Source organism: Choloepus didactylus, chromosome 20 (genome assembly GCF_015220235.1).
Source record: "Choloepus didactylus isolate mChoDid1 chromosome 20, mChoDid1.pri, whole genome shotgun sequence".
NCBI lineage: Eukaryota > Metazoa > Chordata > Mammalia > Pilosa > Megalonychidae > Choloepus > Choloepus didactylus.
In genome coordinates, this window is record NC_051326.1 from 60,135,292 (window position 1) to 60,160,199 (window position 24,908).

General features: G+C 40.8%; 1 protein-coding gene and 1 pseudogene across 1 annotated transcript in view; both read right to left on the reverse strand.

The window, feature by feature from the left end:
• PDIA6 (protein disulfide isomerase family A member 6) overlaps positions 1 to 24,908 on the reverse strand; it is a 40,397-nt gene that overhangs the window by 2,261 nt on the left and 13,228 nt on the right. Inside the window, exons 5-12 of the mRNA XM_037812579.1 lie at positions 18,114 to 18,220; positions 16,749 to 16,879; positions 16,255 to 16,369; positions 15,691 to 15,831; positions 14,911 to 14,995; positions 14,708 to 14,780; positions 12,470 to 12,628; positions 1,873 to 1,969 (exon numbers count right to left, since the gene is read on the reverse strand). Of these exons, the coding sequence (XP_037668507.1) occupies positions 1,873 to 1,969; positions 12,470 to 12,628; positions 14,708 to 14,780; positions 14,911 to 14,995; positions 15,691 to 15,831; positions 16,255 to 16,369; positions 16,749 to 16,879; positions 18,114 to 18,220 (908 nt within the window). The remainder of the gene's footprint in view (positions 1 to 1,872; positions 1,970 to 12,469; positions 12,629 to 14,707; positions 14,781 to 14,910; positions 14,996 to 15,690; positions 15,832 to 16,254; positions 16,370 to 16,748; positions 16,880 to 18,113; positions 18,221 to 24,908) is intronic.
• On the reverse strand, positions 835 to 1,866 carry LOC119516307 (annotated as a pseudogene).

Below are 24,908 nucleotides of genomic sequence, written 5' to 3' on the forward strand. Positions count from 1 at the left end.
GCCTAGGATTCTCCCCCAGAGAACCTCTTTGTTGCTCAGATGTGCCCCTCCGCGACCCCAGCCCATTCGGCAGGTGAACTCACTGCCAGTACCCCCTACATGGGACATGACTCCCAGGGGTGTGAATCCCCCTGGCAATGTGGGAAATGACTCTTGGGGATGAGCCTAGACCCAGCATCCTGGGATTGAAAAAATCTTCTTGACCAAAAGGTGGAAGAGAGATGTAACAAAATAAGGTTTCAGTGGCTGAGAGATTTCAGATGGAGTCAAGGTCACTGAGAGATTTCAGGTGGAGTCAAGCTCACTTTGGAGGGTATTTTTACGCACTATATAGATATCACCTTTTACTCTTTAGTGTGCTGAAATGGCTAGAGGGAAATACCTGACACTATCAAAACTGCAACCCAGTGACCCTGATTCTTGAAAGACGATTGCATAACTGTAGCTTGTCCAATGTGACCGTGTGATTGTGAAAACCTTGTGGCTCCCACTCCCTTTATCCAGTGTATATGGACAGATGAGTGGAAAAATGGGGACAAAAATGAGATGAATAGGGTGGGATGGAGGGGGTGGAAATTCTTTTTTGCTATTATTTTTATTTTTTTGGAGTAAGGAAAAGGTTCAAAAATTGATTCTGGTGATGAACACACAACTGTATGATGGTGCTATGAATAACTGATTGTACACTGTGGATGACTATAGGGTGTGTGACTATATCTCAGTTAAACTGTATTTAAAAAGGTAAATGAACAATGGGGGGAGGGGAATGGGATGTTTTGGATGTTACTTTTTTATTTCATTTTTTGGAGTAATGAAAATGTTCAAAGATTGTGGTGATGAATACACAACTGTATGATGATACTGTGAACAACTGATTGTACACTTTGGATGATTGTATGTTATGTGAATATATCTCAATAAAACTGCATAAGAAAAAGAGAAGAAAAAAGATGCCTCTTGGCTGGAGGGAGGGGCTCAGCTAAAAGCCTGGATGCCAGGGGAATGCAGAGGGGCCCCCTAAAGGCCTCTGGGACCCAGAGAGTCTAGTTGTGCATGAGGGTGAGCCTTTCAATTAGGGTTGAAAACTAATTAAATCTGCTTTCAGCATTTTGTTGCAGTGTTGGGACCAGCTCTTTTAGAATGCTCTAACAGCTTGATGACCTTGTCAGAGTTTTCAGTATTTCTAAGTAGAGACTCTAATCTCTTAGCTTTCTTCTGCTCTTCAGGAGCACATCCAATTACTATGGACTGAAATTTCTGGCCAACAGGCCCAGGTGGTACCTCAGATGAACGGGCACTGTACAGTGACATTAAAAGACTTGAGGGATTTCCTGGATCACCCAGAAATGTACTGACCACCTCACTGATAATCCAGTGGCAAGCTTTAGAGATTGCTGCTGCTGGGAGTTTCTAATTGTTCCTACTGAAGCTTTAACGGTACGAGTTCATCCCATCAAATGATTTGCAGTTAGGCTTAATTCTCTTTCTCCATCGCCGATCTGCCTCATGTCCTGGCTATTTTGGAAACTGTGGATCATCTCCAAGAGGATTTCTTTCTCTTGCTCAACCACAGGTGCTGCTTCTTGCAAAGCTTTGACCCTGAGCTCCAGCTGGCCCAGGCTCTCAGCAGGAGGCTGGAGAAGGCCACGGAAGAAGAGCCTACAAAGCACTTCCTCATAGAGAAGATCAGAGCAAAGGGGCATGAGAGAAAACTTCATAAAAGACCCATGAGGTTATGATAATATTCAGCCACACTGAGACTATAGGGTTTGATGGAAAGGAACTCATTTTCAAGTAGCAAAAATGCACAGGGATTTGGAAAGTTAAAAAATAAATGAGTCTTGTCCACAGAATCAGATCCTAGTGACTTACCTCACCATCCTTGCCATCCCAAGGCTCTGTCGTACTTATTTTAGGGAAAGCCCCACCACCTACAGGTGCTGTAGATCCACGCCCAAAAGAGAGCTCCCTTAGAGGAAAAATTACCAAAGCAAATACGTAAGTTTACAATTTTCTGCTGATGCAGACGAATAAACAATGTACAGGTATTTCTCAGGCCTCACCGCACTGTATCCCACGACCCCTTATCAACAGCACCACCATTTCAGACAGCAACAACCATACGGCATGACAGGCATTCCTGAGTAAGGCCTGGCATCAGGCAAAGCCATAGCTGCCACCAACAATTTTTAAAAATTGCAAAAGCATTTTTCTAAAACACAAATTAAGTACAAAAAAATCTGTCAAAGTTGATGTAGAACATGGATAAAACCAACACTGACACATTTGTTTAACAAAATTCTCAACTAACTCAAGACCCAGAGAGGCTTTGGGAAAGATGACTGGTCTTTGAAGATCAAGATTGAATTCCTTTCCTCAGATTTCTAGTAGTAAGCAGACGGCGGCAATCCCCACACTCGGGCGTTAGTGTGGGAAGAGCTACAGCAGGCAACGGCAGAGACAAGTCTAAATTTTGGCAGCTATTAATAGTATTTCACTGGAAAGACACGGAGACAACCGATGTGTGAGCAAAGGCTGCTTTTAAAAGGAGCCTCCCAATGTTCTCCGGTGAAGGGCACTTAGACTCTTGTTAACAGAGGGAAAAACCAGGAATATCACATTTCAATGTGTTTAACAAAAGCCATTTTGCAATTTTATCCTTTCCTTTTTGCTACTTTCCATTCTTTACAGCGTGCATCAATGGCTCTCAAATGGAGGTGTTGTGCCCGAGGGGATACCTGGCAATGTCTGGAGACATTTTTGACAGGCACAACCGTGGTAGTGGGGGTGCTACCGCAGCCACCAGGAGACAGGGATGCTGCTAAACATTCTACAAGGCACAGAACAGCTTCCTGCAATGAAGAATGATCTGGCCCAAACGTCAGCAGTGCTGAGGTTGGGAAACCCTTATGCATATTTATCAATTACGTTCAGAAACAAAGGATCATAGACATGCCGTCAAAACATGCTTTACCACCATTTATGGAACTGTTAATATTAGTGTAGGACAGGATCCTGGCTAACACACTGATATATGGGCAAAAATCGAGGTATTCAATAAAGTAATTCAGACCTGTGCTAAAACACACAGCGTCTCCCACAGTCCTGCCTGAAATCTATGCCAGAATACCCCAACTTACCATTAAGGGGCACAGGAAAATCCAAACTCACACACCCATGAAAATAATACAATACGAGCTCTCTACTTCATGTCAGCAACAAGTGCAAACAGAAACCTTGATGGAAAGATGCCAAATCCCCCTTTAGAGGAACAGTTTTTCAACAGCTCTCTTTAATTACGCTTCTCTCCTCTTCCCCTGATTTCTTTTTAGGGCTAAATACTAACAGATATGTCTAAGACACTGGGGAGAAACAGCCCTTGCCTTCAAACAAACTGAAGAGCCACAAACTGACTGAAATTCAAGTTCTTTGTTCAATTCCTGGTGCATAATATCCAACTTCATGCTAAGATTTATATTAGTGAATTTGTGAGTCATTATAACATTCCCAAAGTTTGGTGTTAATAAACTACTGTTACCATGCTACCCCAAGGTACAGTATGTCATTAAGTTCTCAGGAAGTCTGACTGCTAATTCAAGAGGGGCACAGTGTTGACGTTTTTCAGGAGGACAAAGGACTGACTCATATTGTCTTGGGTTGATATTAGTTTTCAATTGCTGCCACTGTTTACAAACTGTTAAGTTTAGCCTCACTGTTACTTAAAATTTCTAAGGGCTGTTTGATCAACTCCACATATTTGCAGGAATAGTATTTTTAGTTTTGGTTTTCCAATAGCCAGATTAAGATAGTATGTGGCATTTTTCCATGTACAAATAAATATACTGTTTCTTAAGAGAACAGAAAACTGATATATAGCTAGAAACAAGTACACTGTAATGTATGCTGTTTCCTTCCCATTCATCACCTCACACTTCTCTCCACTGGTACCTGGGTGGGCTCTGAGGTCTTGTGGTTCTAAATTTGAGAACCACTAGCCTATGTGATCAAGACTAGCCTATGTGATCAAGTACAGGAGCAGCCTAAGTGATCGAGCCTATGTGATCAAGCACAGGAGCCTATGTGATCGTGACTAGCCTATGTGATCAAGTACAGGAGCAGCCTATGTGAGCAAGCCTATGTGATCAAGCACAAGAGCAGCAGTCTCAAGTTTATGACACACTCTTGTTCCTGTATGTTCTCCTTGAAGCATTTCCCTTCCGTGTAGTATTTAAACAAGAGAAGCTAGAAAAGAAGTTGAAAATAAATGTGAATAAAATTAAAACTCGGGTTAGATCCTGTAATTTCCAATGAGTCCACGGGTTCAGTCTCATTGTTACTTATTTATTCCCATAAGTTACCAAAGATTTTGAACATTGGAATTCAAATTGTTGGAAAAGGACAAAGGACATTCTATAAGTAAAATGTAAGACAGTAAGCTCCCCAAGGGCAGGGATCTCTAATCTACTGAAATGATCCCCAGTGACAAGAGCTCAACCAGTCATTCATAAAATTATTTATTGACTGCTTACTCCCAGGCTATATTTTAGTAACTAGAGAGAAAGTTTTGCATAGAACAGATTCACCTTTGTGGACTCACAGATGTGGGGAACAATCACTAATCAAATAACTACACACACAAAACACAGGGGGATCGCGTCTGCTGGGGGTGGGGGTGGCTAAGGAAGGGCAGGCAGCAGCACAGTGACTGGTACATCTGGGACGGGTACGGGAAAGGCGAGTCTTTCTCCTTCTTGGCAGAAGAAATAAAATGCAGAGAAGACTGGTAGAAGATAGCAAGGCACAGAGACTAAAACCTAGGTAAGAGAGAGGTTCCTAAATAGTATGCATATATAAATCAGTTCTCCACAAACAGAATAATTTTACCTAGTAGGAAAGTTTCTTATTTATCACAAACTAACTCATTCTTTAAAGGTGTGACAGGAGTCGTTTCCCAGGCCCCCGGGAGCCAACATTTGGGTCTGCTTCTAGGGCTCTGCTCTCATTAAGCAACCCCAGGTTTGTCAGTTTCCCTCCACAGCAACGGGAAGTAATGACAACCTATCTGTACCCAGAGAGGTGAATCCAGTCTAAGTCCTTCAACCCTAGTCCATTCTAGTTACTGCTGGCCTCCAGGAATTATCACCCAACAGGAACTTACATTCGAGACTACAGAAAAATGAGTTTTTAGTTTTCCTATAAGCAAATCCATTAGAAAATCATTACATGAGATTTATCTGCATTTAAATTACAGAAATTCTTACCCTATAACAATTAAAAACTTAGGCATTTCCCATACTTTTTTATAAAAACACCTCATTAAACACATTAACCGACTGCAATGTATGTAAGACCCGTTCGGGAAATGAATCAAATAAACTAAACAAGCCATAAAAACATGAGATGACTGAGGAAATCTGAACATTTAATCATTTCATGTTTTAGGTGCAATAGCAATACTGTGGTTACGTTTTTTAACAGTTCTCTTTTAAAGTTACATTTTGAAGGTTTTATAGATGAAATGAAATGGGATTTGTTTCAAAATACTGGCATGGGAAGTGGTAGATGAAATAAGGTTAACCACGGATTGGTAACTGCTGAAGTCGAAAATAATGCATACAAAGGTCCTTTATGCTAGCTTGTCTCCCACTTTTGTACATGCTAAGAAATTTTCCGTAACTTTAATTATTAATTAATAATAATCTTTTAAAAAGAAAAAAATAAATGTCATTACTTTGGGATCCATTTATTACAATTCTTGGGGGAAATGCATGCTAAAAAAGATACTATAAAACTTTGACTTTAACGCCATATTTTATAGTCTTAACATTTATATATCCTTTTGACGTTCTCCAATCAAGATGATTCACAACAGATGTGCACTTTTAGAAATGTAATTCCCTCCCCCCAAATCATTAAAGCATTGTACAACTTCACCATCCATCCATCCATCCATCCACCCACCTAACTACCTACCTATCTTTTAATACTCACAGTTGTTTTATTACAGAGAAAAGGATACAGATTAAAATCAGCAACGGGTACAGGGACATGGGGTAGGTCCAGGAAAGACCAGGCACAAGCTTCCAGGGGTCTCCAGCTGATCTGTATGAACAGCACTTAGCTCTCAGCAAAGATGTGCAAATACACGAGCAGTGTTGCCACAGCGGGCTCATTGGATCCTTGGTGTAAAGGGTTTTAACTTGGGGTCAGTTACATAACCTGGTGCACCTACGTGACTGATGTTAGGTACCCAGTCTCCACTCCCCTAGGGGTCAAACTGATGCAGCATGGCCCAAACCTCAAGCACTCAACAATAGGTGTTTACATAAGTCAGTTTCAGCACAAACTATCTGGCCTAGCCCAAGGCCTCAGGCATACAGAAATACCCTTCATATGCAGGATATTCCTAGGGCTCAGAAGTTATCTCCCAGAAGTGGTTAAAGGCCACATCTTTCCTTGGAATGTGCAAGGTTTGCGAAACTTAGGTCTGCCAACTTCATTTGCACGTTTCATAGAGTGCCCTCATACTTAAGTGCAAATTCAATTAAATTAAACATGGTAGATTTTAGTGATCAATCACCAAGACTGTGTTGTATACTCACAGGGGAGCTAACAAAAGGGGTAACTGTCCCACAGAGAAGGCAAGGCCCCACCACCTCAAACTCCTGAAAATCACTAGGCAAGCCAAAGCCTGTTCCATCCCCAACACAATCAAAAACACCTATTGACCCTCTTAGCACCCACATGTTAAAACAAGTCCAACATCTTTCAGCCTTTTTGGGTTCTGGAAACAACGTATTCCTCCTTCAAAAATTTTACTTAAGCCTAGCTATGCCATAATACATGATTGGGGCCTCCTCCCTCAAAAGGCTCTGGAGTCTACAAGTTGGAATAAAACGGACTCCCCCAGTGCTCTGAAGAGTCTCCTTCCCTGATGAGGCTTCACCAACCTCTTCTCATGATTCCTGGAGATTCTGGACAACCCTGATGGCCATAAGGTGCTCGTGACCTTCTGACGCAAGAAACCGTCCTCCTGGGCCCCATGCTGCTCACCATTAGAGTGGCAGCAGCTGGCTGCATGCTGGACTCTCCCAGAAACAGAGGCTCTCACGGACCCTGGGCCCATGGCCCTTTGAATCCAAATCCAAATGTCCAATATGCCCTGAGTCATGGAAACAGCACCCCGTAATCTCAACAGAGCTACCGAGGCTTCCTTGCTGTAGTGTGGAGCAAAACCTGGGCCCTCAAGCATATCCCACCTGCAAGACAAGATGCTTTCCCTTTCCTCAGTCCCTTGCGAGATGCCATGGTGCCAGAGGAAGTCAGCCCTTACCCAGACCCCTTGGCTATCTGGAAAGCCCCTTGGAATCAAATGAAGAGTGAAGGGAGTCACACACCTTACAGATGGAATTACCACCATCACATACCATGGAAGTTACTGGAAAGCTGCTGAAAGGATGGGATCCAAGGGTCAATACGACCCTGAAGATTGGCTAACCTTCTGGCAGTCATCGTAGTACTGGATTCCTTAGCTAACAATAAACCTCATCTGTGTGTTTTTAGACTCAAGGGCCTCTGTCGATGGTCTGGCTGTCTAGTCCGGCCAATGACAGAAGAACAATTTACTATCCAAGGCTGCCCTCTTTGAGTTCAAGGACTCTAGGAATACTTTGCCTCGTAGATACTGAAAGTATAAATCAAGGTCACATATATCTCTACCCAAAGTAAAGCCACAATAGAAGGCCTCGCCAGGATACTCCTTTACCACTTGGTAGTTTCATACATTGTCAATACTGACCAAGGCACCCATTTCATGTCTCAGAAAATGCATTTCTAGGTTCTTGAAGAAGGCTTTCACAGAATTGTCACCTTCCTTATAGGCTTTGGTTTGCAGGTTTCATAGAGTGCCCTCACAGCTTACTTCAGTTCAATTAAATTAAACATGGTATATCTTAGTAATCGAACACTAAGACTGTGTTGTATTAAAGTCTCTTGACTTCATTTCTGGATGTTCGACTGTTGACATCTTTTAAGTTTCACCACTCTATCTTCCTCCTCCTGCCCTACATCTAGGCAAGTTTCTAAGAATGCCTTGTTGCTCCCTTCTTTAGTGCCAGAAGGAGGTTCAAATCATGCAATCCCCTGACTACATACTCATCCCAAACCCCTAAACACAATCACAAAAGACCCAAGCATTTCCTTACCCTTTCAAGTCATTTTGAGACTTGCTTGGAAACTCGGCCCTGCTCTCCCCAGAAAGCCTCATTACATGAGTAACAAACGTGTTCAAACCCTCCTGGTGTGTTTGTGGTATCATCCATTTCATTATCCGAAACAAAGTTTGTATAGGGGTCTGTGGCAACCCCTGGCCTGAGCAAAACAGGCCTGCAGATCTTTGGTGCACAGCAGTCTGCATGACTTTTCTAAGCCAGTAAAGACAAAAAGGGTAAATTGACCTTAAAATGTAACTGTATGCAAACAGGCAGGAAGTGAGAGGCTCTTAGTCTGACAAAAAGAGCAAAATGTAATTGTTCAAGTGCTATTCTAGTCCTTCCTGCACCACCCCCCAGGTCAAAGTAACCTGTTCCTGCATCTATGCTCCCCCCACCCTTAGGAAGGCCTTTGTCTGCCTTAAACCCTTCCAAAAGGCTTTCTGCCCTTTTTGCATCGCTCTGTTGTTTTCCCCGTGAACACGATGCCTGCCCGGCCTGAGAGAGCCGTCATGATCTCTCCATGACTTCTCACCCTGTAAGTAAGCCCTGAATAGAAGTTCATGTATCAGAAAATGCTTGTTGTCTTCTTTGGCCTTTGGACTGGCATGGCCCTCATGGGCTGCGACAGGGTCCATCCTGCTTTAAAATGGGGCCACGAACTGTGTGTGAAAAGAGCAATGGTAGATATGCACAATGGGTTGTAATGCGTGAGTTTAAATGCACATTGTGAGTGCAACACTCACTCGTACACGTGTGCTATCCATTTAAACACTGATAGAAGTCAACGCCATTCCCTTCCACTCCATGCACACCCACTCTGTGCCACACAACTATCACTCCATCCACTCTCCCCCTCTGCAAGTCAACACCCTAGCTTGCTCACCCATTCTGCAACATCCAACCTTCACTCTTGCACTCTGCCAGCCATTCAAACTTCACTTCTTGCACATCCACCATGTGCTATTTGACCATCATTCCCTGCAAACCCACTGTGTTCTACTGAACTTACAACTGCTGTATACTTATTGTGCTCCATTCAACTTTTGCTTCATGTACTCCTTTCTGTGCTATTCAACTTAATCTGTTGCACAGCCATACTGTTACTTCAATGTCCACGCTAAGCACTTCAGTGCTGTGCCACTCAACAATTAACTCCTCCTATGGGCACCTTTTGCAAATCAGTGTCTCCTTGAACACACATTATACATCATCTAAATATGACTTTGTGCACATCCAGCTGCTCTATTCAGCTGTCAAACTTACATGCACACTACATAATTGAAGACACCTTGTACATCCTTTGTGAACTGTTAAACTTCCAGTCACTGTACACTATCACTCAGCTATTCAAACCACAACCGTTGCACAACCAGGTTGTGCCATCCATTTGCACTGCTTGAACACCCAGCCTGTCTCATTGAATTATAACTCCTCTCACACTCACTGTGATTCAACAAGCACTCCTTGCATACTTGCATACAAGCACTGTCCAATGTCCACTCTTAACTATCTCTGACATTCAACAATCACTCCTTCAAGTGCACCATGAACTATTTCACCCTCACTCATGGCATACCCATTTATGTGCTACTCAAATTTATTACACATTCTCTACAAACCATCTGTCTTAAAATCACCACACACATTGTATAACAACTAGGCTATGCCATCCACCTCCACTTCTGTGCACCCACTCAGTGCTGTTCAATCCTCATTCCTTGCAACCCATTTATCAGCTTAAATTCTCCACACTAATTCTAGTTGGCAATCCTGCTTACACTCACTACACAGTAAAGCTATGCTATTCCCTTCGTTCTTTGCACATCCACATTGTGACATTCTACTATCACTCCATGCACACTTGCTGTGTTATTTCACAAATGGGTACACACCCTCTCTGTGCCATTCCTCTATCACTCCTTGCACACTGAAGTGTGCTATGAAATTTCACTTCTTCATACTCATTCCGCACCATAAAAAGACATGATTTGCATACCCATTCTGTGCCATTCTACTTCCACTCCTTGCAACCCTCTATGCATAGCTCAACTCTATGCTATTCATTCACACTGGCTGCATAACCATGCTGTTTCCTCAATTCTACTTACTCATTACAAACCTACTCTCTGCCATTCGATTATTATTCTTGCACAGCCACTGTTTGCAACAGCACCTCCTTGAACACCCAATCTGCATAATCCAAATACAACTCCTTGACATTCAGCTGTTCCATTCACCTATTGTTTTTGCATACCACACACTGTGCTATTCAACTTAAGCTTTGCACACCCATTACAAACCATTAAACTTCCAATTTCTGCATGCTCTCTGAGCCAACGTTCTTTCACCCAATTGGACAACCAAGCTGTGCCATGCACTTCCATTCCTTGAACACTCACACCGTGCCATTCCACTATTGCTTTCAGCATATTTGGTGTGTGCAATTCATAACCACTGCTTCAATCAAATAATCAGTCAACCTACAAGTGTTGTAGGCTTCACTCTTACGTACAGATTCAGAAACACATAACCGAACTGGCTGGCTGAGGGAGCCACTGCCACTGTGGTTCCAGACCCCACAGCCTTCTACAGCCACACCATCGAGTCCTCATTCAAAGTGGGAAGTCCAAGGTCACATCACATCTCCACACAAAACCAGGACAATCTCCCCGACCACAAGTGAAATTTCCAGATTGATAACATGTTAGATGCATCCTCCCTGCAGATATTTTGTAGGGTTATCATTTCTTGTTTTTGTTTTTTTTTTTAAGACTGCTTTCCTGACCTAAGCTCTGGTTTTGGAGAAATCCTATTCCTTCTCTCCACAGTTCTTCTCCTTGCATAAATTGGGAAAGCACATCTGATTTGCAGACCTCAAATCTACGGACATCGTCTGGCTTGTCCCAGAGCCAAAGGTGCCCTCCCCAGTGGGTACTAGGGATCCTTCTGGGGAGGTCTGAGGCTGCAGAAGGGGGTGCTTTGAGCCTGTGGGTACACAGGGCAGGAAGTTTCTGGCTCTCTCTGTTTAGTGCACCTTCTCCCAGCCTTCCGGCTAAATCACTGAGATTGTATTCAGATACTCAATGCCAGGGACTGAGCCCCGATGAAGTGGACTCCTTGGCAGCATCAACACTGAAGGTACAGGAAAAACCTATATTGCCTAAAAAGCAACAGCAGCTAACATTTTAGATGTTTACTCTTTCCAGGCAATACATCAAGCTCTTCCTGATGATTTCTCTCTTTCATTTTTCCAACAACCGTACAGAAACTGAGATGTAGGAAAGTTACATAATTTGCCCGGCTGGTAAGTGAGAGCACCCAGAGTTGCACCAAGGCAGAGACATGCCCTCCCAACCACTCCTCCACACCGTCTACCTCACCAAGGCCAGCATGCAGGTAGCAGCACTGAGATGTGACCCTTGGGAGGTGACTCCGAAGCCCATACTCTTCATTCCATATAGTGTTGTCCCCAAACATTCTTCTGCTAGTACAATCTAGTAAAGTTGGCAGCAGAGATAGTTCAGACTTGCAAAGTTATTCTAACTAGCCATTATTCATTGTAACCGTTTAAGCTACCTTTTTTCATCGTGAATATATTTCTCACAGCAACTGAAAAGTGAACAAGAAAGAAATCTCTTTAGGTCAATGTCTTGTATTTGCCTAAAAGATGACTGAGTCAGTTTCTAGGATGAGCTGAATAGCAGGACAATCATGATAGAGAGGCTATATAAATAGGTTCTTGAGTGTGAGAAGTTAACATGTCGTTTGCACATTCTCAAGAGTCACTGATGTAAGCATATCCATTTTCAAATAACTACATTCCAAAGTCAAGCATCCAGAAATGGAAATCATACTACCTGGTCAGGAGTACAGAGAATGCTAAGGGTGGGAATGGGTCCAGGAGGGCTGCCCTCGGGTACATACGAGACGTTTATGAGAATTAGAAAAAGGAGCCCAATGGCAGGTGCACAGCAGAGCAAGCACAGTAGCCTGAGAACAGGGAAGTCCACTACGTGGAGTTACTTCCTCAGAAAAGAGAACAAAGTATGGAAGGATGATTTAAAACCTCTAATTCAAAAGTATTTAGTCTTCTAGAATTTGAAATGCAAAATAATTACATTACTTGCCTGGTCTATATAAACCTAGTGTCAAATCAAAAGCCACAACAGAACTTAACAGATGAAAACAAAAAACTCTCCTGCCCACCCAAGAGAACCAAACAAAATAAAACACAACTCAAGAAAACAAGAGATTACCTGAGAAATTCGTTGATGCCTTGCTCGCTGAAAGACCCTTTCAGAAGAGCAAATTTCATCTTACGTGCATTAATGGCTGCCATGGCGGGGTAGCCAAACCCCCCAATACCCAGTGCATTTTCAAGTTCATACTGGGCTCCAGCTTCCGTCCACAACCACCTAGAAAAGCAGACTGATTTAGAGCAAAGGTCTTCTTCAAATCTGTTAGAATCCAATAAGATCTTAGTTAAAGAACAAAAGAATATACTGCAACTATTTTATGGAATGAAATGGGTATAAAATCAAGAATAACAGGGTTTTTAAAATCATGTACTCTAGATGTGCTCTTAAGTAACTATAGACCCTCATTATGTTTCCTAAACCCTAACTCCAGAAGTCTCCAGAAGGAATTTATCTGTCTTTAAGACAGTTTTTCCCTAGCCCCCCAAAAATTGTCCACTAAGATACATAAATTTTCCCTTGTTGGCTGAAACCCCAGCAATATCATCTGGGTTATTAGTGTTATAACTCTTTAAAAACTGTTACAACAAATTATTTTTAAAAACTGACGGATATGGCATTAACCATAGCATATAAAAATGTTCAAACAAATTTCTTTACTCAACTTCTGAAACCCTGAAGAACCAATACTTTAGAACACAGCATTTTGTAGGTGTTTAGTACGTATCCGTTGAACTAATGAAGGAGCAAGGTCACTGTGAGAAGGACAGCAGGGGGCACCAGATCCCGGGGAAAAGCAACTTTTGGATACTGAGAAGCAAAAGCAGAAGATTTAACTTTATAGTCTGCAACCCCAACCACCACTTAAAATATGATTTCTATGAGAAAAACATATGCTTTGGGGCAAGTAAGCATCTTATAAATAACCTTTAAGACTCTAACCATTAAAAGCTATAGAAATAAAGCTGTATGTGACAATGTCATCTAGTCATCTATATATGATACCTGGAATATACCTGGAATTTAAAAGCAACTTTTCTGGTTATTTAAAAGTAAAGATACTTGCACTGTAGCAGCTACTCTACATCAAATGTTTTAAGAATCCAGGCCTTTTCTGTTATTTGTGGCTACAGAACAGTTCTACAATCCTCCATGTATCTGCTGAGTATGAGAGAACTCAACTTTGATACAACTGTTGAGCAGTTATTCAAAGGTTTTGGTGTGTAGACTTGCACTACATTTTTTCCCCTTAGGTGATAATTATTTTTATATCTTAAATAAAAATACATGAGAATATGAATGAGCCTTCCTGGTAACATGGGACATGGATTTGAGGAATTGAGAATGTCTTTTTGACCAAAAGGGGGAAAAGAAAGGCAACAAAATAAGAGAATTCAAATAGATTCAAGAGGCTGCCCTGGAAGTTACTCCTATGCAAGCTTCACCTGGATATGCCAAATGACCGTAATATGATAAGCCCAAGTCAACAGTAGTCTGAAAACCTTGAAGAATACTCAGATCCCTATTTGAGACTCTATAAAAGTCTGAGTTTATTCTTCAGAAACTTAAATCTTTCAGAAAGCCTCTATGCCAGCTAAGTCCCTAAACCCAGAGGCAACAGCCTCTTCAAGAACATCAACTAGATGTGTCCCCTTTGCTCATAAAGTCGACACCCCTTTTCAACATGAACAGTTTAGGGTGGTCAATGCCTAGACATCCCTGAAGATCAGGAAAGTGGGACTGAACTAGAGGAAGGGGTAGCAACAGACAGGATGGAATTTAACAAAGGATTACGAATACTGAAGCTTTATACAATTTTCTTTTTCTTAGCTGCTAGGGTATTAGAATAGTTAGAAGGAAAGAACTGAAATGGTGGAACTGTAACCTACAGCATCCTTTGACATTTGTTCCATAGCTACCTGTTAAATGTAATTTGAAAGCTATACCTTTTTGTATATACGTCAGATTTCACAATAAGGAAATTACTGAAACTATGGTACTATAACTCATAACAATTTGGAAATTTCCAATACATCTACTTGTTAAATCATACTTCGAAAGGTATTACCTTTTTGTATATACGTTATATTTCATAAGGAAATAACTGAAACTGTGAAATTGTAACCTATAATATTCTTTGAAATTTGCTCTCCAACTTGTTAAATTGCACTTGGAAAGTTATCACTTTTATGTATATATATTATATTCTACAATAAAAAAATTAAAAAAATAAAAATAAAAAAGCACTAATACTCTCCTATTCAAGTAATACTGAGAATAAAAAGTTGAATAACTTACCCCCACATTTTCTTTTTGTATTTGTCTGCCAACTTCAGAAGAACTTCCAAATAAGAATTTCTGCCTGCAGCTCCTGATTTAAATGGACAAAATTTCTTAAAGGTAAAAATAAAGGAGTCCATAAACTCAATCCACATAGAAAATGTTCTCAGAGCTCGTGGCCATAGAACAACTAGTGGAAAGCAAGTTTCTGTTCATCTTACCAGTATCAAGAATATGGGGCAATACAGCCACAATGCAGAGCTGATGGTCCTCACAAGTCTTCTTGGCAATGTCCTCGTTGATTATCTGTGGATACCCAGAAGACAAGGTACTGCTTTAGGCTGCCTGACATGACGCCCAAAAGTAAGCTTGAAAATAAGCAGACCTGACACCGTCATGTTCACGAATAATCCAACAATTCAAGCCACAGATTTCTACCAAACAATACTCAACTGTATGCATGACAGAAACACAAACAATAATGCTATGTAAAAGATGTTTAGATCACTGTGGCAATTTCACTAAAAATGCCAGTCTTCCCTTGAAGATTCTGTCCTATACTCCCAAGAATTCCATCTGTGGTGGCAATGAGGCATCTGTACATACGCAGCCTCTGAAATGAGAGCGCCTGGGTTCATACCTGGCTGCCTCTTGGGTGCTGTTTAAAGGAGCCTGAGGAAGCTCTCTGTGCTGCGGTTTCCTCATATGTAAACTGGGGGTAGAAACAGAATCTACCTCTGAGTATCCCCGTGAGAATGAAATAAGAAAAATCTATGTAAAAGCACCAGAATAGCACTGTTACTGACTAAGAGCTCAATAAATGTTAGCTATTATTTTGAGAATGATAAAGGGAAGACTGACATGTTTTGCCCATTTGAACAAATTAAACAGTTCAAACTGTTTTTAAAAAGAAAGGAAAAGGCAAATTTAAAAAGACAAAAAGAGAGTATCATGATCAGGCGGGAAGGCTTTCCTTACTACACGTGGTTTAAGGGGTTTACCTCAAGCAGCTCAGGAGGTGGGGCATTGTCAGAAAACAAATCTAAGGCCCGAGAAACTATGTCGGATCTCGTCCGCCCACCATCATAATCCACAGGAGACTCGCCTTTCTGGAAAATCTTGATTGTAGGAAATCCCCTAATCTATTTAAAAAAAAGAAGAAAAAAGATCAGAGTACAAAATCAAATTATCATTGGATAAAAATAACATCTTTATTGGTTTAGCTGTATCTTATTCAAACCCTAGGTTTAAAATTAATACAGTATGTCTGTTCTAGAACAAAGGGACCAACTTTCAAAAGCCATATGAAAAATTGTAAAAGTGTGGGCAAACTGAAACCTCACATTACGTACACAGTCGAAGTAGTATTAAAAAAAATTGGTATTCTAGGATTTTTTAAGTTTTGACAGTAAAGTGCTTTAGCTAAACTCTTCTCTTCTAATCATAAAATAATTAAACATCTCCTCTCCGACCTCACAGGGAGGCCTGGAGTATCAGATGAGGTAACAGTTGAAAATATTGTGAATTTCACAAAGAAATGAGCCTCTTTAGAAAAATATACTCACCTCGTATCGGCTGGCTAGAGCCTGATTAACTGTAGCATCTACAGCTGCTAGTTTCACTTTTCCTTTAGTTTGCTCTTTTACCTCTGTAGCTGCAGCTGCCCATTCTGGCTCTAAGCTACAAAAAAAATTTATATTTTAAAAGTGTATTTTTAACTATCTGGCAAATAAAAGTACAAAGCTCTGAGGGACTTTCTGCTCAACCCAGATAAGTCACACCTGGAAAACATTTTGCATCTAGCTTTACAAAAGATGTAGTATCTTCACATTCGTTTTCCAATCCTGCATCACATCCTGGATGTTACCCCCTTGTTAATTTCTGAAAGCATGACAGAAAGAATTCTGGGCACTAGTGCTAAACATTCATTTAGAATCAAGAGTTTTACTGGAGATTTTGGAGATATTATCTATTATCTAATTCAGCTCTTCTGAAATGAGCTAGATAAATGAACTAAAAATACTGTGACTTAAAAGACATCTTGGTAAAAAGCACTTACTTTTTGCAGTGTCCACACCAAGGAGCATAAAATTCAACCATCCAAACATCTTCACTATCAAGGACATTTTGATCAAAACTGTCATCTGTCAGTTCAATCACATCTTTCTTACTTGAACTTTCACTTCTGCTCTGTCATTTAAGTATAAGCAAAACATTAATTTACAGCTTGACCAAAAAGAACGCTATTCCCATTCTAAGGGATTTAAAATAATAACGTGCTCTAACATTTTAAAAAATTTTAGTGTTTTTCTTCAAGTGAAAACTACTTTATTCAAATTGGGGGCATTCTTTAATTATTACTTTTGCATAGTAAACAATTTTTACTTTCCAACAAATACCAAAACATTAAGTACAATATATAACACATACCTGAATTCTATCACCTGTGATTTTTTTATGACGAGAACCCTTACTGTGGCTCAAAGAACCACCTTAATAACACTGCTCTAATTCAGACCCAAGCACAGTTACTGCTGCTTCATCCTAGGATGTTATACATAACTACAGTACTATAATTTCACAGGTAAACTACCTAACATTCAAAAAAGCTAAAAATCTAACATTTAATCCTCTCTTTTCTCAAATTTCTTCATTAATAAATAAAGCAGTCATTATTGCTACGTGATTTTCTTTTGCCTGGGCTAAAGGCCACAGGGGTAAAAGAAAAGAAAAGAAAAGAAAAAAGACAGCTCATTAAATGCTCAAGTTTGCCAAGTTCGGAATAAAAGGAAGAACAAGATATATTTGTGTAAGTTTGTCTAAAGAAGCTAGTATGACCAGTTTCCTAAAAGAGTAAAGTGGTCTTGTATATGTATATATTACATGTATAAAATACATACATACATACACACGTTAATTACCGAAAAAATTTATGCTGTTCACGAGACTGTAACAGGGTTAAAACTCACATTTCATAAAAGGGCATTTAAAATACCAACCCATGAAACAGGAACGTCTTTCTTTTCCTCTTCTGCACCACTCATTTATGTAACAGCTTTGGAACTCCAGGCTGCCTGTCCACCCCTGGTCTACCCCGAGTCCCCCTGGAGGACTGGCCCACCCCTTGAATCTGGCTCTTGGCCTGAAGCTCCTTCTCCCTCCTCATCTACTTTGCCCCCGGGCTGAGGAAACCGACCCAGGGGTGGTCCTTGGTCTGCAACTGCGGCAAGATGCCCTGGGACTGACTGGCTCTGGCAGCGGTGAGTCTGAGGCCAAACGAGCAGCTGGGCCGCCGACTCCTTCTGGGATCAAAGCCCCTACTGTTTTTTTTAAATTTAAAAAAAAAATCCATCTACTACCAGGACTCCACACTCAGACTTCAAAGGTATCACACCCATTAAGAATTGAAATTATGCAGCCTTACTTGTTTTCCAGAACTGTAGCCACCGTTCCTCCCCCCGAGGCGATCCTTCACAAGCTGCCGTACAGCAGTCAGCGCGGCGTCCACGATGGCTTCCCCCGTTCTGCCACCTACAGGACAACGAGGACTGTCAGCTGAACCGATGCCGGCGGCCCGCGTGCTCTCCCCAGCCTTGGCAAGTGTGCCTGCTGGGCACATCTAAAGATGCTGGACCTCTACTTACTTATTTGTCAGCGTCAACTGATGCTCAAATGCATCTGACAACCCAAATATATTTAGGATAGAGCACACTTTCTCCTCAGAATGCCTTTTGCACTAGGCTTTACACTTGGAAAACCAATCCTCTTCAGTTATCGGTGTTAACAAGAACTTGCTGTTCACCTGTAAATGGCACCTTCTATTGAGGATAATTCACCAAATGTTTACTGAACATGTAACATATACACAGATGAATAAGAAGCTGATTATCTGATTAGGAAGACAGGAAATTTCTACATGCAGGGTACCAAATGAGGAAAACAGAAGGAACTACTTCCATGCGACAGTGGGCAGAAAAGACTAGAAAAAGTAGGATATGAGATGCCTCTGGAGTATCTTTCATAAGCCAAAGGCAACCCCAGCCTCTTTCTTCAGAAGGGCTAGGAGTCACATTGGAGAGCAGACAGATAGCGGCTGGGGGTCAGCAAAGGAGCTTGGCTGTAACCCACAGGATACGTGGAGCCACGTAAGATTTCGGAACGAGGGAGTGACATAACGGAATGCAGCATTTTGTAAAGCAACTCTGTATGGGATGGACTAGAGGAGAATCTCTCAAAGGAAACATCTTAGGCTACTGTGTAAGAGGCCTTGAGGATAACAGAATAAGAGCTTGAATTTCAACAGATATAGGAAGATTGTAGAAGGATGATTAGAATGGATTACTGAAAATGAGGACATCTAAACAAAATTAAGAACGTTTCATTTTGTAAATTATTCTGAGGAAATATGGTTTGCCCAAGTTACTGAACAAATGAATATATTTTTATACCAAACATCCTCTGGTTCATTATAGAACATCCCATATCATGTCTAAATAGCAAAATATTGAAAACCAACCAAATGCCTACCATTTCTATGACAAAATTATATTTATTAAAATACTTATCTATACTTAAAAATTTCACCATAATATATACAAAACAGTTATCACCCAGTAATATAATTTCCAGTGACTGGCACATAATTTCTCTTTTCTAACATCAAGGTTTGACTATTTAAAAATATGTGCACATATTTTATATGTGCACATGGTACAACATTTTAGAAGTACAAAGGGGTTTAGAGTATAACATCTTTCTCCTTCCCTCCTTGGATCGCCAGCCACCAAATCCATCTTTTCACGTACTCTTTCAGCTACACATATGTGTGGTGTATTTTATTTTCTTTTTGCACAAATGATAAAATGCTATACACACCTCTCTGCTCCCTTCCTATATTCCCCAAAGAATCTACCTTAGAGGTCTCCATGTACTACATATAAAACTGCCTCATTAAAAAAACAAAGAAAACTGGTTACATGGTATTCTACCACATGAATACATCATAATTTATTCAAACAGGCCCCTAAATGACTGTATTGTTTCCAATATTTGTATTACTAGCGTGATTGCAATGAAGATCCTTGAATGTGCGTCTCTTTGCCAGCCAGAAGTCTATCTAAAATATTCCTACTAGACATGAAGAGAACTAAGACAAAGGATATGTGCCCTTTTAATTTCAACAGCTTTCAATCGACATCACAAAAGTGCCCTGCAGACATTGTACTAATAATTTACATTAGCAACCAAGAGCCTGCCTGTTTCCCCATCCTCACTATAAATTAAAAATTAAGCCCCATGCAGCTGCTGTGGAAAAGAGTTTCATGGTTCTTCAAAAGTGACCTGGCAATTCTACTTCTAGGTACAGTACATTCCAAAAATGAAAGTAGGGACTCAAACAGATACTTGTTTATCAATGTGAATAGCAGCATTACTCACAATGCAAACCAAATGTTCAATGGATAAACAAAACTTGGTATATTCATATAATGGAATATTACTGTCGTAAAAAGGAATGAAGTTCTGATACACGGCAAAACACGGATGAACTGTGAAGATACTGTGTCAAGTGAAATAAGCCAGATACAAAAGGACAAATATTGTATGACTCCAGTTATATGAACTATCTAAAATAAGCAAATTTGTAGACAGAAAGTGGACTCCAGTTAACAGGGTCTAGGGGTAGGAAGAATGAGGAGTTAATGCTTAATGGGTAGTTGTTTGGGGTAATGAAAAAGCTTTGGTAATGCATGGTAGTGATGACAGCACATTGTACATGCACATAATCATACTGAATCGTATACTTTAAAATGGTTAAAATGGCAAATTTTGTTACATATATGTTACAATAGAAAAATAAGCCCCTCATTTGTACCGAACAATCGATCATGTTTTCTGGATGCCAATTGTTCTGAACACTCTTGTGATACTTGAGATTTCCTTGAATATCTCAAATACTTCTTTTCCGTAAAATAAATTCCCTGCATCCGTGCACCTAGGTAGGATGTGTGTGACCCGACCTAGGCTTCTCATTCTCACATACTGTGCCAGACACTGACCCAGAAACAGGCAACCTGGGAAGGAGGCTCTGTGCAGGGCCCGCCTTCCCACAGAAGCTGCAGTCTCGTGCAGTGCTCGCTGGAGAGCCGGAGTGGCACTGGTGATGTCATCCAGACAGTCCTAAAATACTGTTTTGATTCTTGATCCAGGTTCTCCAGCCCTCCCAAAGAATCTGAGTGATCCAATTCCTTTTAACAAGATTCATTTCTGCTGAATCAGCCAGTCATTCATTTTTGCCTTCCCAGGGCCACTACCCACATTTCAAGCACTCAAGTATCTGTGGATTGCCTGAATGATTAAGAATTACCTTCAAGATTCTAAATTTAGAGTCTTTTTCAGTTCTGCTGTTAAAGATTTGCACCATTGCAAGAATTTCCCAGCTGTACTTTTAAAATAATCAAATCTTCTAAGCAACTCAATTAAAAAACCTTTCAATGACAATCTACTGCCCTAAAAACCAGGGCAAAAGGAAATATTCTACTCAAAAATATTCACAAAAAACTTCAAAATTTTCCACTAAGTTTATCAAACTATTCACCTAGAAGAAAAAAATACTGAATTCTAATTAAAAAACTATTCATCTGAGTCGGGCAAGATGGCGGCATAGAGAGAAGTGGAAGCTAAGTAGTCCCCCTGGAACAACTACAAAAAACCAGAAACAACTAGTAAATAATCCAGAATAACTGCAGGGGGACAAATGAGACCATCCATTTATCATACACCAACCTGCATTGGGAGGAATGCCCGAGAACACAGCATAAAATCTGTAAGTAAAACCTGAGGAACCAGGTCGGGAGACCCCCTCCCCCATAGCCCGAGCTGCGGAGCCGCGTGGTGCCACAGAGAAGCTCTCTCCCAGCAAGTGAATACAGCTCAGCTGAGCTCCAACTGGGGTTTTAAGTAGCGAGTGTGAACTGCTCACTACAGGTACGCAGCCCCAAAAAACAGACTGAGGCTTTGGGTGATGACTCACCTGGGAGAGCCGGAGGGTTGCCTTGGACTGGGTCTGAAGGGGACTATCTGTTTCTTTTTTGGCTCAGTGGAGAAAGCCCCAGTCATTTTCAGTTTCCAGGTCTGTGACTCTGGGAAGGGTGGAGACAGCACAAGCAGAGAGCGAGACCATTGAAACGCTAATGATCTCCACCTGAGGGGTCTGTCTTCTCTAGGAGGAAAGGGGTGGGGCCCTTTCCATTCAGAACCAGACCCCAGAGCCTGGGGGAACATGGCCATACCTCCTCACACCAGTCAAGAATTATAGGCTAACAGGCGTCACCTGCTGGGCAGAAAAGCACAGTGACCCGAGGAATCAAAGGGTGGAGCAATCTTCTAAGACACACCTGCAGGGAAACCAGCTACTGAACATTTCTTCCCTCTGGGACCTGAGCCTGTTCTGGTCTGAGAAAACCTGATTTGGATAACCAAGGAAACCATGCCTAGAGACAACAGAAAATTACAACCTACACTAAGAAAAACAAAGTTATGGCCCAGTCAAAGGAACAAACGTACACTTCAACTGAGATACAGGAATTTAAACTACTAATGCTAAATCAATTCAAAAAGGTTAGAGAAGATATTGCAAAAGAGATAGAGGCTGTAAAGGAAGCACTGGACATGTATACGGCAGAAATCAAAAGTTCAAAAAACCTACTAGTAGAATCTATGGAAATGAAAGGCACAACACAAGAGATGAAAGACACAATGGAAACATACAACAGCAGATCTCAACAGGCAGAAGAAAACACTCAGGAACTAGAGAACAAAACACCTGAAAGCCTACACGCAAAGGAGCAGATGGAGAAAATGAAAAAATATGAGCAACGTCTCCAGGAACTCAAGGATGAAACAAAGTACAATAATGTACGTATCATTCATGTCCCAGAAGGAGAAGAGAAGGGAAAGGGGGCAGAAGCAATAATAGAGGAAATAATTAATGAAAATTTCCCATCTCTTATGAAAGACATAAAATTACAGATCCAAGAAGCGCAGCGTACTCCAAACAGAAGAGATTTGAATAGGCCTACGCCAAGACACTTAATAATCAGATTATCAAATGTCAAAGACAAAGAGAGAATCCTGAAAGCAGCAAGAGAAAAGCAATCCATTACATACAAAGGAAGCTTAATAAGACTATGTGCGGATCTCTCAGCAGAAACCATGGAGGCAAGAAGGAAGTGGTGTGATATATTTAAGATACTGAAAGAGAAAAACCACCAACCAAGAATCCTGTATCCAGCAAAGCTGTCCTTCAAATATGAGGGAGAGCTCAAAATATTTTCTGACAGACAATGAGAGACTTTGTGAACAAGACACCTGCCTTACAGGAAATACTAAAGGGAGCACTACAGGGTGATAGAAGACAGAAGTGTGTGGTTTGGAACACAAGTTTGGGAGATGGTAGCACAACAATGTAAGTACACTGAACAAAGGTAACTATGAATACGGTTGAGAGAGAAAGATGGGGAGCATGTGAGACACCACAAGAAAGGAGGAAAGATAGAGACTGGGACTGTGTAACTTGGTGAAATCTAGAGTATTCAACAATTGTGATAAAATGTACAAATATGTTCTTTTACGAGGGAGAGCAAGCAAATGTCAACCTTGCAAGGTGTTAAAAATGGGGAGGCATTGGGGGAGGGATGCAATCAGCATAAACTAGAGACTGTAACTAAGAGAATCACTGTATTATGCTTCCTTTAATGTAACAAAGGTGATATACCAAGGTGAATGCAGATAAGAGGGGGGATAGGGGAGGCATGTTAGACACTTGACATTGGTGGTACTGTCTGATTCTTTATTCTACTTTAAGATTATTTTTCCTTTTGCTGCTTCCTAGCTGTCATTTTTTTTGTTTCCTCTTTCTTTTGCCTCTCTACCTTCTTTGACTCTCCCTCCTGCCTTGTGGAAGAAATGTAGATGCTCTTGCTTAGTATGAGCAGAATGTTCAATTAGGATGAACTTAAATGTTTGGAAATGAACAGGGGTGTTGGTAGCAAGATGTGAGAATAACTAACAGCGCCGAATGGTGTGTGAATGAGGTGGAAAGGGGAAGCTCAGAGTCATGTGTGTCACCAGAAGGAAAGTTGGAGGTCAAAAGATGGAAATGTATAAAACTGAATCCTATGGTGGGCAATGTCCATGATCAACTGTACAAATACTAGAAATCACTTCATGAACCAGAACAAATGTACGACAATACAATTAGAAGTTAATAACAGAGGGGCATATAGGGAAGAACTATATACCTATTACAAACTATATACTACAGTTAGTAGTATTTCAACATTTTTTCATAAACAGTAACAAACGTACTATATCAATACTAGGAGTCAACAATTGAGGGGGGTTGGTTAGGGATAGGGGAGGTTTAGAGTTTCCTTTTCTTTTTTTCTTTTTTCATCTTTCACTTTATTTCTTGTCTGGAGTAATGAAAAGTTTCTAAAAATTGAACAAAAATTAAGTGTGATGGATGCACAGCTGTATGAGGGTACCCAGGGGCAAGTGATTGTACACTTCGGATCTTTGGATAATTGTATGGTATCTGAAAAATCTCAATAAAAATAGAAAAAAAAAAAAAAAAAAAAAAGGCTATGATGGTAGCACAATAAAAAAAAAATGGAAAAAAACAAAAAACAAAACAACTATTCATCTTCAAACAGAAGATGAATGGCAGACACCAACAAAAAAAGAGGAAGTCTTGAGAAAGACATGGAGAAAAAAAAATCAAACAGACATACTGTAGGATTTATTAGTCGTAAAATATTCAAGGGAGAGTAAGTGAAGTCCTTCCTTATGGACTAGGCAAATAAGAGAAAACAAAGCACGGAAGAGCACAATAATGAAATCTCTGGACACGTTATACAAGGTATGCATGGCCAAGCACCTAAAGCTCCATCCACAAAGCGATGGAGCAGGCACTGCTTGCCGTCCTTCCTTAAGCTGCTTCCTGCTCCTTCCAAAGCAAGACAACTTCCCTTTAGCTGGACCCAAGATCATCAGAATAAATTCTACATTTCCCAGCCTTCTTTGCACCCAACAGTGAACACGTGACTAAGTTCTGAATAAGGGGATGTAAGCAGAAGGGTGAAAGCAACTTTGGAGAAGCATCCTCCTTCACTTCTCTCTTCTCAGTGGCTAAAATAGGACACAATGGCTGTAGCTCCGG